The sequence below is a fragment of the Dicentrarchus labrax genome, unplaced genomic scaffold (assembly GCF_905237075.1).
Source record: "Dicentrarchus labrax unplaced genomic scaffold, dlabrax2021, whole genome shotgun sequence".
Classification (NCBI taxonomy): Eukaryota; Metazoa; Chordata; class Actinopteri; family Moronidae; genus Dicentrarchus; species Dicentrarchus labrax.
The window spans coordinates 22,327,146-22,340,428 of record NW_026136723.1 but is presented as its reverse complement, the minus strand read 5'-3'; the positions used below and the strand labels follow the sequence as shown (position 1 = coordinate 22,340,428).

The window sequence follows — 13,283 nt, the reverse complement described above, 5'->3', positions numbered from 1 at the left end:
ATTTAAGTTTCTCCATAGTGTGCAGCAGTCTTTGGTTGAAAGGTTTGCCTGCAGCCATGTCTGTGTGATGGCCTTCTCACCAGCAGATAGAAGTATTATTAAGAGATATTCTGCTTTATTTTGATGTTTTAATCCAAATCAACTTGACTCCACCACCCTCACCTCAGATTTATTGACTTTTTTGTCTAAAAGTTTCCAACACAGCAAATATTTCTATATGAGTGGATATAGGAGAGTGTCTGTGTTACAGAACTATAGAACCATAATGGATTTAGTCACTCCTGTTTTGAAGGACGTAAACAGAAAGGCACCATTAGAGTTTGGTGAATTAACTATCACCAGTTCCTGTTTGCAGTGTGCTAATAGATAGACAGCTATCAATCAAACCTAAACCTAAAGATGATTTTTCAAGCAAGTTCTGAAGTTTCAAGATCCACGTCTTTGATGATTTATAAGCATTATGTGTTTATTCACAATATGAATCATGTCTGTTTGTTCAGATTATGACTGAGTAATGTCTCTGAGAAAGAACCATAATTGGCTCTATGAGCTGTGTGTCACAACCACAGCTGCTCCCACAGTGTTGATAAGCCCCTTTCACTTCACGCAGTATCCCAACAGTTCTTACCTACGATGATGGAGTTGATTTTGCCCTTGACCTGCAGGGTGCTCTTGTTACACTTGTAGGCATAAACCACTTGTTTCAGCTCAGTGTCGCCGATCACCAGGTCCTGTGCTCCCTCTTGGTTCTCCTGCAGAGCGCAAAGAAGAAGAATACACAAGTGAACAAGAAAATCCTCTAAAAAAGGTTAAATATATTTATAAAAAGTTATTCTGGTCCAGTGACTCATTCAGCCTGCTACATAAACAAATCATTCCAGCCAAAAGCCACAAAAACAACAAGTCTGCTCCAGTTAATTTGACCCCTTCCTTTTTTCAATAACTTGCCTTTTACAGGAATAACTGACTACAAGTTAAAATGGGCTCCGTCAGCTTAGAGGAAACATTTTAGTGAGAGTGAACCAACAACTTACCACTTTCCACTTCTTCCCATCCAGCTCCAGCACGGGGGGCAGGGTGCGGGTCGGGGCGGCAGACGCAGCAGGTCGGGGAGCCGGGGAAGCAAAGGGTTTTGGTCCGGTACGTACTGGAGCACCACTCCTCAGGTTGGGGTTCTTGTGGGTCTTCTCGTTGTCGCTCACATGCTTCAGGCCTGGAGAAGTCATGGAAAGAGAGAACTGTAAGTCCAGCAGTACAACATGTTTCTGGCTCAGACACCAAATGTTACAGACTGATTCATAACTGATGATTTACACGGAGGTGAAGAGGAACTTTCTCAAGTATTCAAGCTTTCACATCTGAGCACAATATTTGACTTTTTACTCAGCTACAATTAGTCACTGAATATCTACCCTTGGTGATGTCGGCTCCCTTGTTGATGGAGGCGAACAAAGCGTTACGCTCGCCATCGCCACCGCCGCCAGAAGATCCGCTGAGGTCCATGGGGGGAGGAGGAGGTCCGGGGGGAGGAGGGGGAGGACAACCACCGGCAGGAGCACTGGGAGGAGCTGCAGACGCTGAAGCTATGGGACCCTGAAGTGGACAGATTATAAATGGTGTAACTTCATTTTGTAGTACTAAATTTCCTTTATGTTTTATTTCTTGTTTCCATTTCTGCCGATTTTGTATCATTTCATCCCATTTATAAACTTTTATATTGTAAATATGAGATTGTTGTAAATATCCCATGTTAATTGCTACTGGAGGAACGTATCACTGAAAGAATGAAGTATCTGTAGGGTGAATCCTTGTCTCTGATTGGCTCCTGCCCAGAGCATCAAAGTAATTAATCATTTGATCACTTTAAAGGTTACTCTTACACTCCACTGTAAGTAGGAGGAAGTCACTTGATAAATATGCAGTGAAGAACTTGTAAGTTGGCTGAAGATTTCTTTAGTGTAATTCTCAGAAGACTCACACTCTTGCTCCAGGTCAGTCCAGTGGTGTGGTGCTGTTTGATGTAGTTCTGCAGCTCAGTCCAGATGGAGACATAGGCCTTCACCCAGTCCACATGTGTCTTATCCCTGAGAGGAAGAAAAATAATTATCTGTTGATCTTTTCTCATATAAATCTTGGCATTATATGATTCTTCTCCCCCCCCCCTCTAACAATTTATTGTTCATTTTCACTGGTCTCTGCATCCCACAGGAAAACAGACAATGTGTTAGACTCTCCACAGACAGGAACAGAACTAGAAATCTACTCCTTAAACATACAACATGTAACATTTTCTAGCCCACATCTCGTACTGTTTTGAGCCGTGTATACAGCATTACTGTTTTGCACTCAACTCTAAAGAGAGCTCACTGACAAATTTGAATAAAAGCTGATCAGCATACGCAGGCTGATTCTAGTCTGAACAACATCTACCTTCAAACTTGACTGTAACTCTGTACGTCGGCTCATAAACTGATGATATCAGGTCTAAATACAGGAAGCATCAGCATGCGTCAGTGTGTCGTGTGGCAGCGCTGACTCAGTAAAACTGAACTTAAAAAAAAAAAAAAAAAAAAAGAGCCTAGGAGGAAGGAAAGCTGGAAGACAGATGGGTTGAGCAAACGGCTTGGCTGCATATGAAAGTTCATCTGACTCTCAGTTATCCAACGTTACAACATTTTAAAACTAAATGACGCAGTTGAAAAAAAACAAAGAAGCCAACTAGACTGTTAGAATTAGCGTGTGTGCAGCTTCACTGCTGCAGACAAAGCAGGAAACACAACATAATGAAGCTTTACTTACTTTTCCTTGAAGTCTTTGAGCACACGGTTGGTGTAGAACATGGCGGCGTCCTGCATCTCCTTAACATAAGGGCACGGCTTAGGAGCCTGGGACAGAGACAAAAAGGAGGTAAACACAAACGCATTTTGCAGAGTGTTAGATGAGTATGGAGCTGGAGCCGGGAGGTGATTAGTTGAGCTTAGATTAAATAAAATAAAGACCGGAAGGAGGGAGATAAAGCTTTCCTGGCTTTTACCAAAGTTCCTATTTTGGGGGCACTGAAAAAATATGCTTATTTGTTTTCTTGCTGAGAGTTAGATTAGAAAAACGATTCGACTCTAAGCTAATATATGCTTAATATAAAAAAAAAGGTACAGCTAAAAGATGTTTAGCTTAGCATAAAGACTGGAAGCAGCTAGCCTGGTGCTGTTAAAGTAATTCTTCTTTACACTTCAGGTTTTGTCTTATTTAAACATTTGTGTTGAAGTGTGTTTAGTGTTAATTAGTAAACTTTAGAGGTTCTGGTGTCCACCCCGTTTCTAGCCGATATTGAGCTACATATATTAGTATTGTCCTATACGTTATCAGATATGTACTGATACAAGACAGTTTTTTATAATGCAAAAAAAATTCAATTCTTGTGGTAATATATTGGTGTCATTGCAACATTAATCCAGCAGAGTGCGCTGCGATTTACAATAATGTGGCAAGCAGCACAGAGTAAGAGAGGAGCCGCTCTCAGCTATGTCAACTACAATTGGCTAAACAGTTAAACAAATAAATTAAATATTTAACATTATTTGACATGATAAAATATGTTTAAGAAAGCAGCCTTCTGAGTACCTTTACAAAATAAGTGCACAATCCATAAAGAAAAAGGTTCATATAGTAAATATTTTGGCTGCTACATCGATAATACGTTAATATTTCCCTCTAAAATCAGCATCAGTCTTGATAAATCCCCTTTTGGTTGGGCTCTAAAGCTAAGCTTACCAACTCCAGTGTCTAGCTTCACATTCAGCTCACAAACATGAGTGATATTGATCTTCTCATCTAACTCTCAGTAAGAAATATTGAACTATCCCTTTTAAAACGGTCGACTACAGTAGCAAATGAGCAGTAAAAGTAATAAAGTTCACAGGCCATGCTTATAATGAGAGCTTTAAGATATTAGAGTAGGCGTACAAAGAATGAATGCATCTATTATCTGTATTTGAAAACCTGATCTATTATTCATAAGAACCAAAACAACAACAAACAAAGAGTTAATCATCTAAACTGTAACAGTGAAGCTCTGTTGTGGTGACCATGTGTCAGCCAAGAAACTGTTGTTTCGCAGACAGCGATGACAGAATCAAAGAGAGGCTTGTTTCCGGCCGTTATACACTCATTTATCTGCCCACACACACACACAAAGCACACACACACACACACACACAGAGTCACTCTGTTAACACACAAACGGTCCCAAAAAAAGCTTCCAGTCTCACCATGGCGACCCATCCGAGGGCAGGCACGCTCTCGCTCACGGCAGAGAGGTGGTTGAAGAGCGGCGAGGTGCGGTTCTGCTCGCGGAACGCCTGCACCTGCTGGATGGCTTTGGACACCGGCTGCAGGAGAGTCGTCAAAACTGCCTGAACAGGAAAGAGACGGCACAAGGTTTCACAGTTAAAAACAAACTTTTACTCATATGGTAGAGTTTAGGAAGTTCAAGTTTTAGATTTTTAGATTCAGGAGACATTTTATTATTATTTTATTACAAATGAAAAAGTTTAAAATCTTAATTTCTTGCATATTCAGCATGACGGGTCAGACTGAAGCTGCATTACACTTTACTTTACCAGAACAGATTTGTGTCAACAACAGTAATTCAACCAGGGTGCAAAGTTAACTTTTCGTGCAGCGGCCAAATGGATGGTGAATATTCAAATACTCTATAGTATTACCATTGTTTTTTTTGGGCTGGTGAATTAAGCAAATCTACCACCCACTTGCAAATTCAACATGAAACAGGGCCACATTTGACAGTTACGTCTCGTAGTGCAACACGAGACAGACATTTAGGTACAAATTTAGGTAAGTTTCGCTGTCACACTGAGTAAAACATCTCTATATAACCCTATATTAAAATATAAGAAATAAATGAACACTGTATCACTGTGGAGAATATAATTAAAAGCACGACACCACCTAATCATGTATAATAAATACATCTAGTGTTGTAGCTCGCCATCAGTGGTAACTCTTTGTGAGCTATAAATCAACACCTACTCCGCAGATATCTATGCAAAGGCTCCTTTGCATCAAGTATAAATCCAGCTGGGATATTCAACAGTCAGCAGATCTTTAAATAAAATGTTGGCAGAAAACAAGGAGAAAATGACAGCAGGACAGAGAACCTGTACAAGAGAGTGAAGGTGCTCGGAGGGACGTAAGACAAGAGGAGAGCGTAATGAATTATGCAAACTGATCAATGTTGTTCAGTTAACTGAGACATTAACTGACTGAGCAATTACGAAGTGTGTTTAACTCACATCAGAGGGTTTCTGGGAGGAGGAGGCTTGTATGAGGAGTTTTTTCTGACTGGCGAATGCTTGCTTCATCATTTCTGCCTGGAAGGGAAGAGAGGCAATTTAGTAACAGAAATATGCTGAGAACAAAAATCATCCTGGTCTTTTTACATCCGTCAGTCCTCCTCAACTCTGGTCAAGTTTTGTCATTATTATAACTCTCAAAAAAGGTATAAAATCAGCAGGAGGACTCCAAGATCTGTTTAATTTGTAGCATATAAAAGCGACTGACTGACCCTCTTGTTGGTGTGAGATAACCTTTATGTGCAGAAATAACAGAACTTTTAATATTATTTAGCATCTAAATCAGGGGTCTCAAACTCAAATTGGCTTGGGGCCACTGCTGGTACAGTCATCTCGTAGGAGGGCCACATCAACATGTGCACCAAAAGTGCAATAGACTGAAAATATGTCAATTTCTAACATCATACTTGACAAGAAAAAAGCTGTTTCAATTCAAGGATTTTACAGGTTTATTTTAAATGTATATGAAAAACACAAATTAAAACAATCTTGCAGGGACGCATTATATTAAATTAATCTAAACTGTAACTTACATGTTTCTGGACATCACCCCCGATCTTCTGGCTAAGGGAGAGGTACTCAGCCAGGGGACCGTTGACGATTACATCATAGGCCTCGACGTATGCGGATACAGCTACAAAAGAAGAAAAACACGAGGTATTAAATTAATTTAAACACTTAAAAGAAACCACAATATGGAAAATAAAAACAGGATAAGATTAAATAAAATACATAGAAAAGAACAGACAGTAAAACATAACCAACAAGTAGTTATGGGTTGTTAATTTAGACTACAAAGCGGCACATTTAAGATCTTAAGGAAGATGACTGCATATGATTTTATATTAGGCCTTTAATCATTTTAGCATATGGAAGCCTGGAAACACATTATAAAGAACTTCTTATGGGTTGGGGGTAATAGCTGCAATTTTCAGTAATTTTGAAAAACGCCTGACAGGTGTGAGCCAGTCACTAACTGCAGCACATCCATTGCTAAGCAACTGAAAACATCATTTAAAAGCTGGTAGGAAGAGTGAACACAGCGTGGGGATGGTTTAAGCTGCATCACTACATCCTAAAGAGTTTACGCTTCACAAGGAATTAATGGTGACGTCCAAACCAAATTATTTATGTGCAGCGGTAGCAGTCGTTTAACTGCTTGATGAGGAAGGAAAGTCAAATGTGTCTACTGGCAGCAACATTGCTGAAAAAAAAGATGCAGACACTTCATTACTAGAGGGGAGGATGGGCGCTCAGGTGCTGAGGGATTTGTTATCTTTGTTTGAGGAGAAGCTGTCCTGAGTGGCTGCAGCAGAACTGATGTTGCATTAACATGTTTATCTGATTTCTTAAAGCTACTACAAGGAGTTTTCAACTGGTTATGAAACCATCAGCGAGAAGACCAGCTATTTCTTTGTCGTTATTCTTAATAACTAATGGGTCCGATTCCCATGAAATCCATTAAATGAGGCAGTACAAACATGAAAGTTCCTTGTTTTCTGCTATAAGCAACAGTTTGTATAAGAAATCTGTAGGCAAGAGACAAAACCACCAGACAGCTTATTATGTGGAGTTAACCCATAATAATGATAACTGCTCATTACCTCCACCAGTTGAATCTCCAGCACCACCAGCACCACCGGGGCCTGACATGGACTCCAGGCGATTCACCGCCACCTCCAGCCGCTGCACCAAACTCGCCAACTCAGCCATACCTGTGAGAGGGAGAAAACCATTCAGTACCTTTTAAAAAAGGGGTTAACACTATATTTTAGCTGTCTAAACAAGATTTAAATCCCCTCCGGGCACAAATCTTTCTTTTTTTCCCCTTTCCTACAATTGTTGAACATTTGCCCCTGAGGTGAGCTGCTGTTAATCGTCGAGGCACAGTGGTACTTCCTGTTCTAGTAGTCTTCTAATTGGGGACTGAATTACTCCTGAGACCCAAGGTGATGGCAATTACTGCAATTAACAAACAGCAGTGCCCTGAATCCTGGGCTTTTCTTGGTTGACTTAGTCCTACGAGGCTCAGTGGTACTTTGTGCCTGCAGTCAACATCAGTGTTACATTTAGGGTTTGTGTCCTGAAGTTGATTAAGATGATTTTCTCACTTGGAAATGTGCAATTTAGGGCAGTCCCAGATAGAAGTTTACATTTTTGAGAGGAACATGGCAAAGGCTGTTGCACTGTCAGACCCATTAGACATACTGCAACATGTCAATTTCAAGAGATATTCTGTTTACTATCGGGAAAGACAAAGAAAAGCCTCAAATTCTCATTAAAAAATAAGGACCACGAAACATGTGATGTTTTTTTGCATTTCATAAAATTACTAGAAAGATTATTGCATTATCTATAAAATGTTACAGATTCATTGTCCATCAATCGATTTCATTGTTTCTCTATCGTCACAGATTATTACAGACGTTCAAAATACATTTTTGGCTCGCAACTCATTAAAAAACAACTACTTCTTGAGAAGAACTTTGTGTAGCAGAAATACGTCTTTTCTCTCTGCTTTTATATCCCTGCAGTTATCATACAGCATATAAAGGAAACTGGAATACACACCAGTTTATAATGCAAGTTATCACCCTCCAGAATTTGTATAAATAGACTAACTAAACTTTAATTTGCACATTTTAATGAAGCTCTTTTAGGCCCTGCAGTGAATTCCACCTTTAGACTGATTGAGTAACAAAAAAGAAGGAAGAATGAGTCTGTTAGTAAGCAGGTCAGGACTTGCTGAGTAAAGGTATGTAGATCATCACCAGTTACTGCAGGCTCTCTGCAGAGTGCAAACCTGCCCTGTAATCCCAACTATGTCGTTTGCAGACAACAATTTCAAACTTAAAGGCAGCAGCTATAGCCTAAATATAGTCTCTATAGTCGGCGTGCCAAGATGCAAACCGATTCTCCTGACTTACCCTTTTAAATACAAGATTAACTTAAGTTCAATCCGAGTCTAGCATAATCTTACAGATAGACACACACCTAATGAGAAAGGCTAACATTACATAAGACGTCTGTAACCTGACGCTGCCTTCATCCGTGTGACGGAGTATTTCCAGTCTCAGGTACTTAAACCTGGCTGACGGTGAATGGAGACTCACAGACCACTCTCACTAATGAGGTCCACGCAAGATAAACCCGCCGTCTCACTTTCACTACGGAGGGACGGAACTAAATCTTTACATATCTAATGACTGAGACGGCGCTTAACATTTTTTGGCTGTGACAGATGAAGTTAGAGGCACATTTGGACATTTGTGCTTTAATAGTGGAGTAAATGGTTTGCCACATAAAAGTTAATTTTGGTACCAAAATGTCTGTTCAATATCATAATCTTGTTTTCTTACTCTGTGATCAGATAGATGCTGATCTAATAAAGGGAGAAAATGCTAATTTTAGACTTTTTATTAGGTTCTTGTGTTTAGACAACATTACTTTATTTCTTCTGGGAAAGAAAAAACATGTTTGTCTCAAAATAGGCAATCAAAAAAAGTATTGTTAATCTATTGTAACCAATCTATGGACTGGAAGATTAATCAATCTAGGCATTACTTCTATACATTTTTGGTACTGATCACTATGTACCAATAGCAGCCTCTGAATGCCGGCTTTTGGTACCAAAATGTCTGGCCAGAGTCACGATCTTGTTTACTTATCGTTGATCAGTTTAGTTCCAGATTTGATTTTAGATCATTCTATTTAGGGCAAGTTCTTGCAGAGCTGCATGTGTTTAGACAGCGATTAACATTCAAGAACTTTGTCTTCTGTTGTGAAAAATGGCTTAGTATCTAGTATCATACAATGTCTAACGGGCAGATGACATCTTAAAAAGTCATCTAAAAAAAAAAGTTCTAAATGTTCAGACCTAAAGGAGATGCAATGACTCCAAAAATTTGGAAATGTTTCAATGTTGTAAGTAGAATAATGGCCCCTTTTAAAACAGGGTGAGGCAGGTTATACATTATTACAGCCCTAAGGCTATTAAATGAAGTCATATCAATAGCGCAGTGCATCAGCAGCATTATATCACTACAACTCAAAAGGAGCGGTGGTGACACATTCTCACATTTAAAAAAAACAGAACACAACATTTTGAGAAGTTCCTGATGTTCCTACAGCAGACATGACATTTCAAAAGGCCTCAACTTCCCCTTTTTTCTGCCTCACCCATTCAGACAGAGTTGTAAATTCATTTCTCCACAAGGCGTGGAGGTAAAATTAGATTGTAGCAGGACACACACACACACACACACACACACCACTACTACCCTTGACCTAAATGTTCACAGCCACAGAAGACTTTTACCTGCAGATACCAGAGTTCAACCCGTTACACTTCCTGGTCTCAGCTGAGAAATGACTCACCAGTGATACAGGAAGGGAGTTGCCCCTAAAAAAAAAAAAAAAAAAAGTAAGGTGTGGGAGTAATACACAGCAAAAAAAAAAAAGCACCTACATGTGAGAGTTGCTGTAGCTGACAAACTGTAATGTTGATTACTATACAACAAACTTCCGGTTCTGCTAAATTGCAAATCCCTCAGTGGGGCCCTTTGAGTTTACTGGATTTCCTGCTAGGTGGGTTTAGATGCTGCAGAACATTTCCGATAGTGCACTAAAAGTAAAGTGGCCACATACGTTCAAACCAAGTGCTGACCATAAAGGAAAACAACACTTGTCAGGGAAGTAGGAACAACTTTCCAGAGACATGCGGGCAGATATAGCAATGACTCAGTCCAGGGAATAATGCCTTTCATAACATTTTCCTTAGATTCGAGCACTATAAAAGGCAAGACGGCCAAGACTGGGGCCTAATGGCAACTTCAGGGATGGAGGAACCCGAGTCTACGTGTTGGTACAGCAGCTTGTTTTGAGTCAATCCCACACTCACTCACACTCACACAAACACACAGCATATTGTTGGCAAGAACTAAATCCACAGCTGGGAATAGTTCCTCACAAATGCTCTATTTAGTCCTGTTTTAGCAATGGTCGCTCAAAATTACTAACCTCGCGAGGTAGCCGGACTCGCAAGATCAGGAAATCACGCAAAGGCTTCAATCTATGAGTTTGTGGCCAGACTACAGTGGCATCGGACCAATCAGCGTCCACTGGGGGAGTGCTGGCAGCTATGGGGGTGTGAGAAGACACTGCTTTCTTCATTAAAGAAGAGTAAAGAAAAGATGTTTCCACTCTCCTCCTGACTGGCTTTCGGTAAGAGTTTGACTGCGTTATATGGTTGGTTGAAGTATTTCCAGACGGTGTAGGGAAGTCATAAAGTATTGAGTAACAGACTAACTGATTGTTGGTTTTCGGTCTTTTCATGAGATTTGTTTGACAGTAACGAAACTGGAGAACATTATCAGCCGTACCCTTTAAACTAAATGTCATCACAACACCTGCCAACACGAGTGTTTGTCTTACAGAAAGGGAGTAACACATGTGTGAAGTAAAGATCTGTGTACTTTGTTTTGCAGGAGGGCGTGTGCTACTTTTTACCTAAAACTGGACAAAAAAAAGGAGTTTGAGTTTATATAAAGCAAATACACTAAAAGGCAACATCCTTGCAGATATGAGGATCTATCAAAAGATGCATGTACACCCAGGAGTATATTTACTACTTCTTATTCATTATAGCTTTTGCTGGTCTTCCTCCAACATGTAAAACCCTGCAGCAGTGTATTCATAAAGCAGACTTTTGGGGACATATGGCAGAAAATGTAATGCATAAAGCACCATCAGCATGCAGGGGCAGTGAAGTAGGTTAGGGCCTGTTTGCCTAGAGGGGGGGGGGCATTTATACATAAAGAAGGGAGCTCCCTTTTTTCTATTTTACACCTTAGCATTGGATAATAAAAACATTTCTCTGTCGCAGAGGCAGAAGTAGGCCAAAGCAATGGCGGTGAGCTTCCTCACAGTCCTCCTCCGGCCGCTGATGTTAATGCGATCACCGGGGCTTCAACCAGACTGCCAGGGGAGGCCAGCGAGAGAACCGGTGGGTGTCGTGAGGAATTTGGTAACCCCAGCAAGTTAATGCCCCTCCCTCTCTTTTAACAGACGCACGGTCGCATTACAACTCAAACATCCATTAAATGTGAAATAAAACAAGAGGTATTTTTGACAGCTTGGAGGTTGTTTGTTTGTGACACATTAACTTGTTTTTTTAAGACGGCGAGGAAACAAAATGAGTCCAAACACCACAGGAGACAACGAGAGAGAGCTGGCTAATGTTAACGCCTGATTAAAAAAACAAAAAAAAACAAAAAGCAGCATATAAACAGTAAACAAGGTCAGAATTAAACTGTTATATTTCCTCCCTCCTTGTTTGTTGAGTGTCTACTGTCTGTTTCGGCATTTCCTGGATTTCCTCCCCCCTCTCCCCCCTCTCTCTCTCTCTCACACACACACACACCCCTCCCTCCCTCCTCTCTCTGATAGCTAATGCTCCAGTCTGCAGTAAAAAAAAAAACACCGAAAAAAATAAGAAAAAGTCTGAAATTTAAAAAACCATTTAAAGAATCAGTTCATCAGTAGGTGGTAGCTCAATGTAGCAACATCGGCTAACCGGCTCTGTGTGTGTGTGTGTGTGTGTGTTAGCATCACACCGATTACAATCAATAATTTCTGAATGATTCGATGCGGCGACGGATTGTTCGTCTGCTTCGCCGAATAAATGTTAAGCGAACCCGGTTACTGAGCTGACTAGCACGTCGCTTACCTTGCTAAACTGCTCAACTGGTTTTTGGTTGTTTTATATCGCCTTCAGTTCTCGCCGTGGGAGTGTGCAGGGCGCAGGCTTGCAGGGACAGACTGGGCTTCGTCTCTCTCTCTCTTTTTTCTTCTCTTCCTGTATGTCAGTGAATTTTTTTTTTTTTTTACCCAGCTGTCCCCGCGCCGCGTTTCCGCCCTTGTTCGCGCAACTAATTCCTTTCCCATATAAGGAGTGTGAGAGGCAGAGGGCAGCAATATAAAGGGGAGAAGAAAGAAAGACAAAAAAAAAAATAAGAGGATGAAACAACTGCTTTTTCCTTCCTCTTATGTTATATCTGAAGACGGTGCAGTAGAGATATGTCATGCATGGCTCTCACTCGTTCTTCCTCTGAGGGATGCTCACAAAATACTGTAATAATAATCCATCTGCAGGCATGTGCAGTTTGCATAAAGCATCTGGGTGTTGCATGTTTTCCTGTGTGCTGTGGCGTTTCAACATGTTTTGGGGTGTCCCTGTAGCGAGGATGTATAAGACTACAGTCGGTAAACTGGAGTTTCAGTCACTACAGCCCTTTTTTTCCTTGAGTGCGAGGTTCAGTGTCATGCAAATCTGCAAGCAAGCTGTATTAATGTGGTGTTTTTTGTGCCACACTCACACTTTGGGGATGCAACTTGTTGTTTTATTCAAATAAACTAATAATAAAATTTCCTTCCTCTTCAAAATGCTTCTTTTCCTCAAAAAAACCCAAAATATTCAGTTAAAAAAAAGAGAAAAGCAGCAAATTCTCACCCTTGTAGAAGCAAAAAACTGTGAATATTTAGCACTTTTCCTAATAACTAATCAATTAATCGACTAATTGTGTCATTTTCTGGGAGAAAAAGTGACATTACACCCAGTTGGAAAGGAGGAAGAATAAAAAAAATGACTTTTAGCTGAAAGTAAGTCAACATAAAAGTATGAGCAAACGTCTGGGTCTGTTATTAAAATCTTTACTTGTTCCTCTCTCCACCAGCCCACAAGACACGTTTACTGACCTCCGCTTCTATCTGCTGTCATCATGAGGTAAAGCAGCGTGTGCGTCCACTATCAATTATTATGGCACATTGTGTTAATGGAGCAGCTAAAGGACAACGATCGAGGTTTAAAGGGCTTATAAAAGTCAATGAGAGGACCGACTACGATGATTTATG

At 40.4% G+C, this 13,283-nt stretch overlaps 1 protein-coding gene and 1 long non-coding RNA gene across 4 annotated transcripts in view; one reads left to right on the top strand and one right to left on the bottom strand.

Moving 5' to 3' along the window:
• The window catches only part of cap1 (CAP, adenylate cyclase-associated protein 1 (yeast)), a 15,237-nt gene extending 3,017 nt beyond the window's left edge, over positions 1–12,220 (bottom strand). The window contains exons 1-11 of one of the 3 annotated variants that reach the window (XM_051390250.1): positions 12,100–12,220; positions 9,691–9,774; positions 6,977–7,087; positions 5,906–6,006; positions 5,313–5,390; positions 4,269–4,412; positions 2,800–2,885; positions 1,979–2,084; positions 1,413–1,593; positions 1,035–1,213; positions 629–752 (exon numbers count right to left, since the gene is read on the bottom strand). In XM_051390250.1, the coding sequence (XP_051246210.1) occupies positions 629–752; positions 1,035–1,213; positions 1,413–1,593; positions 1,979–2,084; positions 2,800–2,885; positions 4,269–4,412; positions 5,313–5,390; positions 5,906–6,006; positions 6,977–7,085 (1,108 nt within the window). In that variant the 5' untranslated portion in view covers positions 7,086–7,087; positions 9,691–9,774; positions 12,100–12,220. The remainder of the gene's footprint in view (positions 1–628; positions 753–1,034; positions 1,214–1,412; positions 1,594–1,978; positions 2,085–2,799; positions 2,886–4,268; positions 4,413–5,312; positions 5,391–5,905; positions 6,007–6,976; positions 7,088–9,690; positions 9,775–12,099) is intronic. The other 2 variants (XM_051390252.1, XM_051390251.1) reach the window with 2 other exon arrangements.
• Positions 10,495–11,647, top strand: LOC127357806 (uncharacterized). Its single transcript, XR_007882310.1, has 2 exons — positions 10,495–10,595; positions 11,257–11,647. It is a non-coding gene; the product is annotated as an uncharacterized LOC127357806 (long non-coding RNA).
• Positions 12,221–13,283: the final 1,063 nt, after the last annotated feature.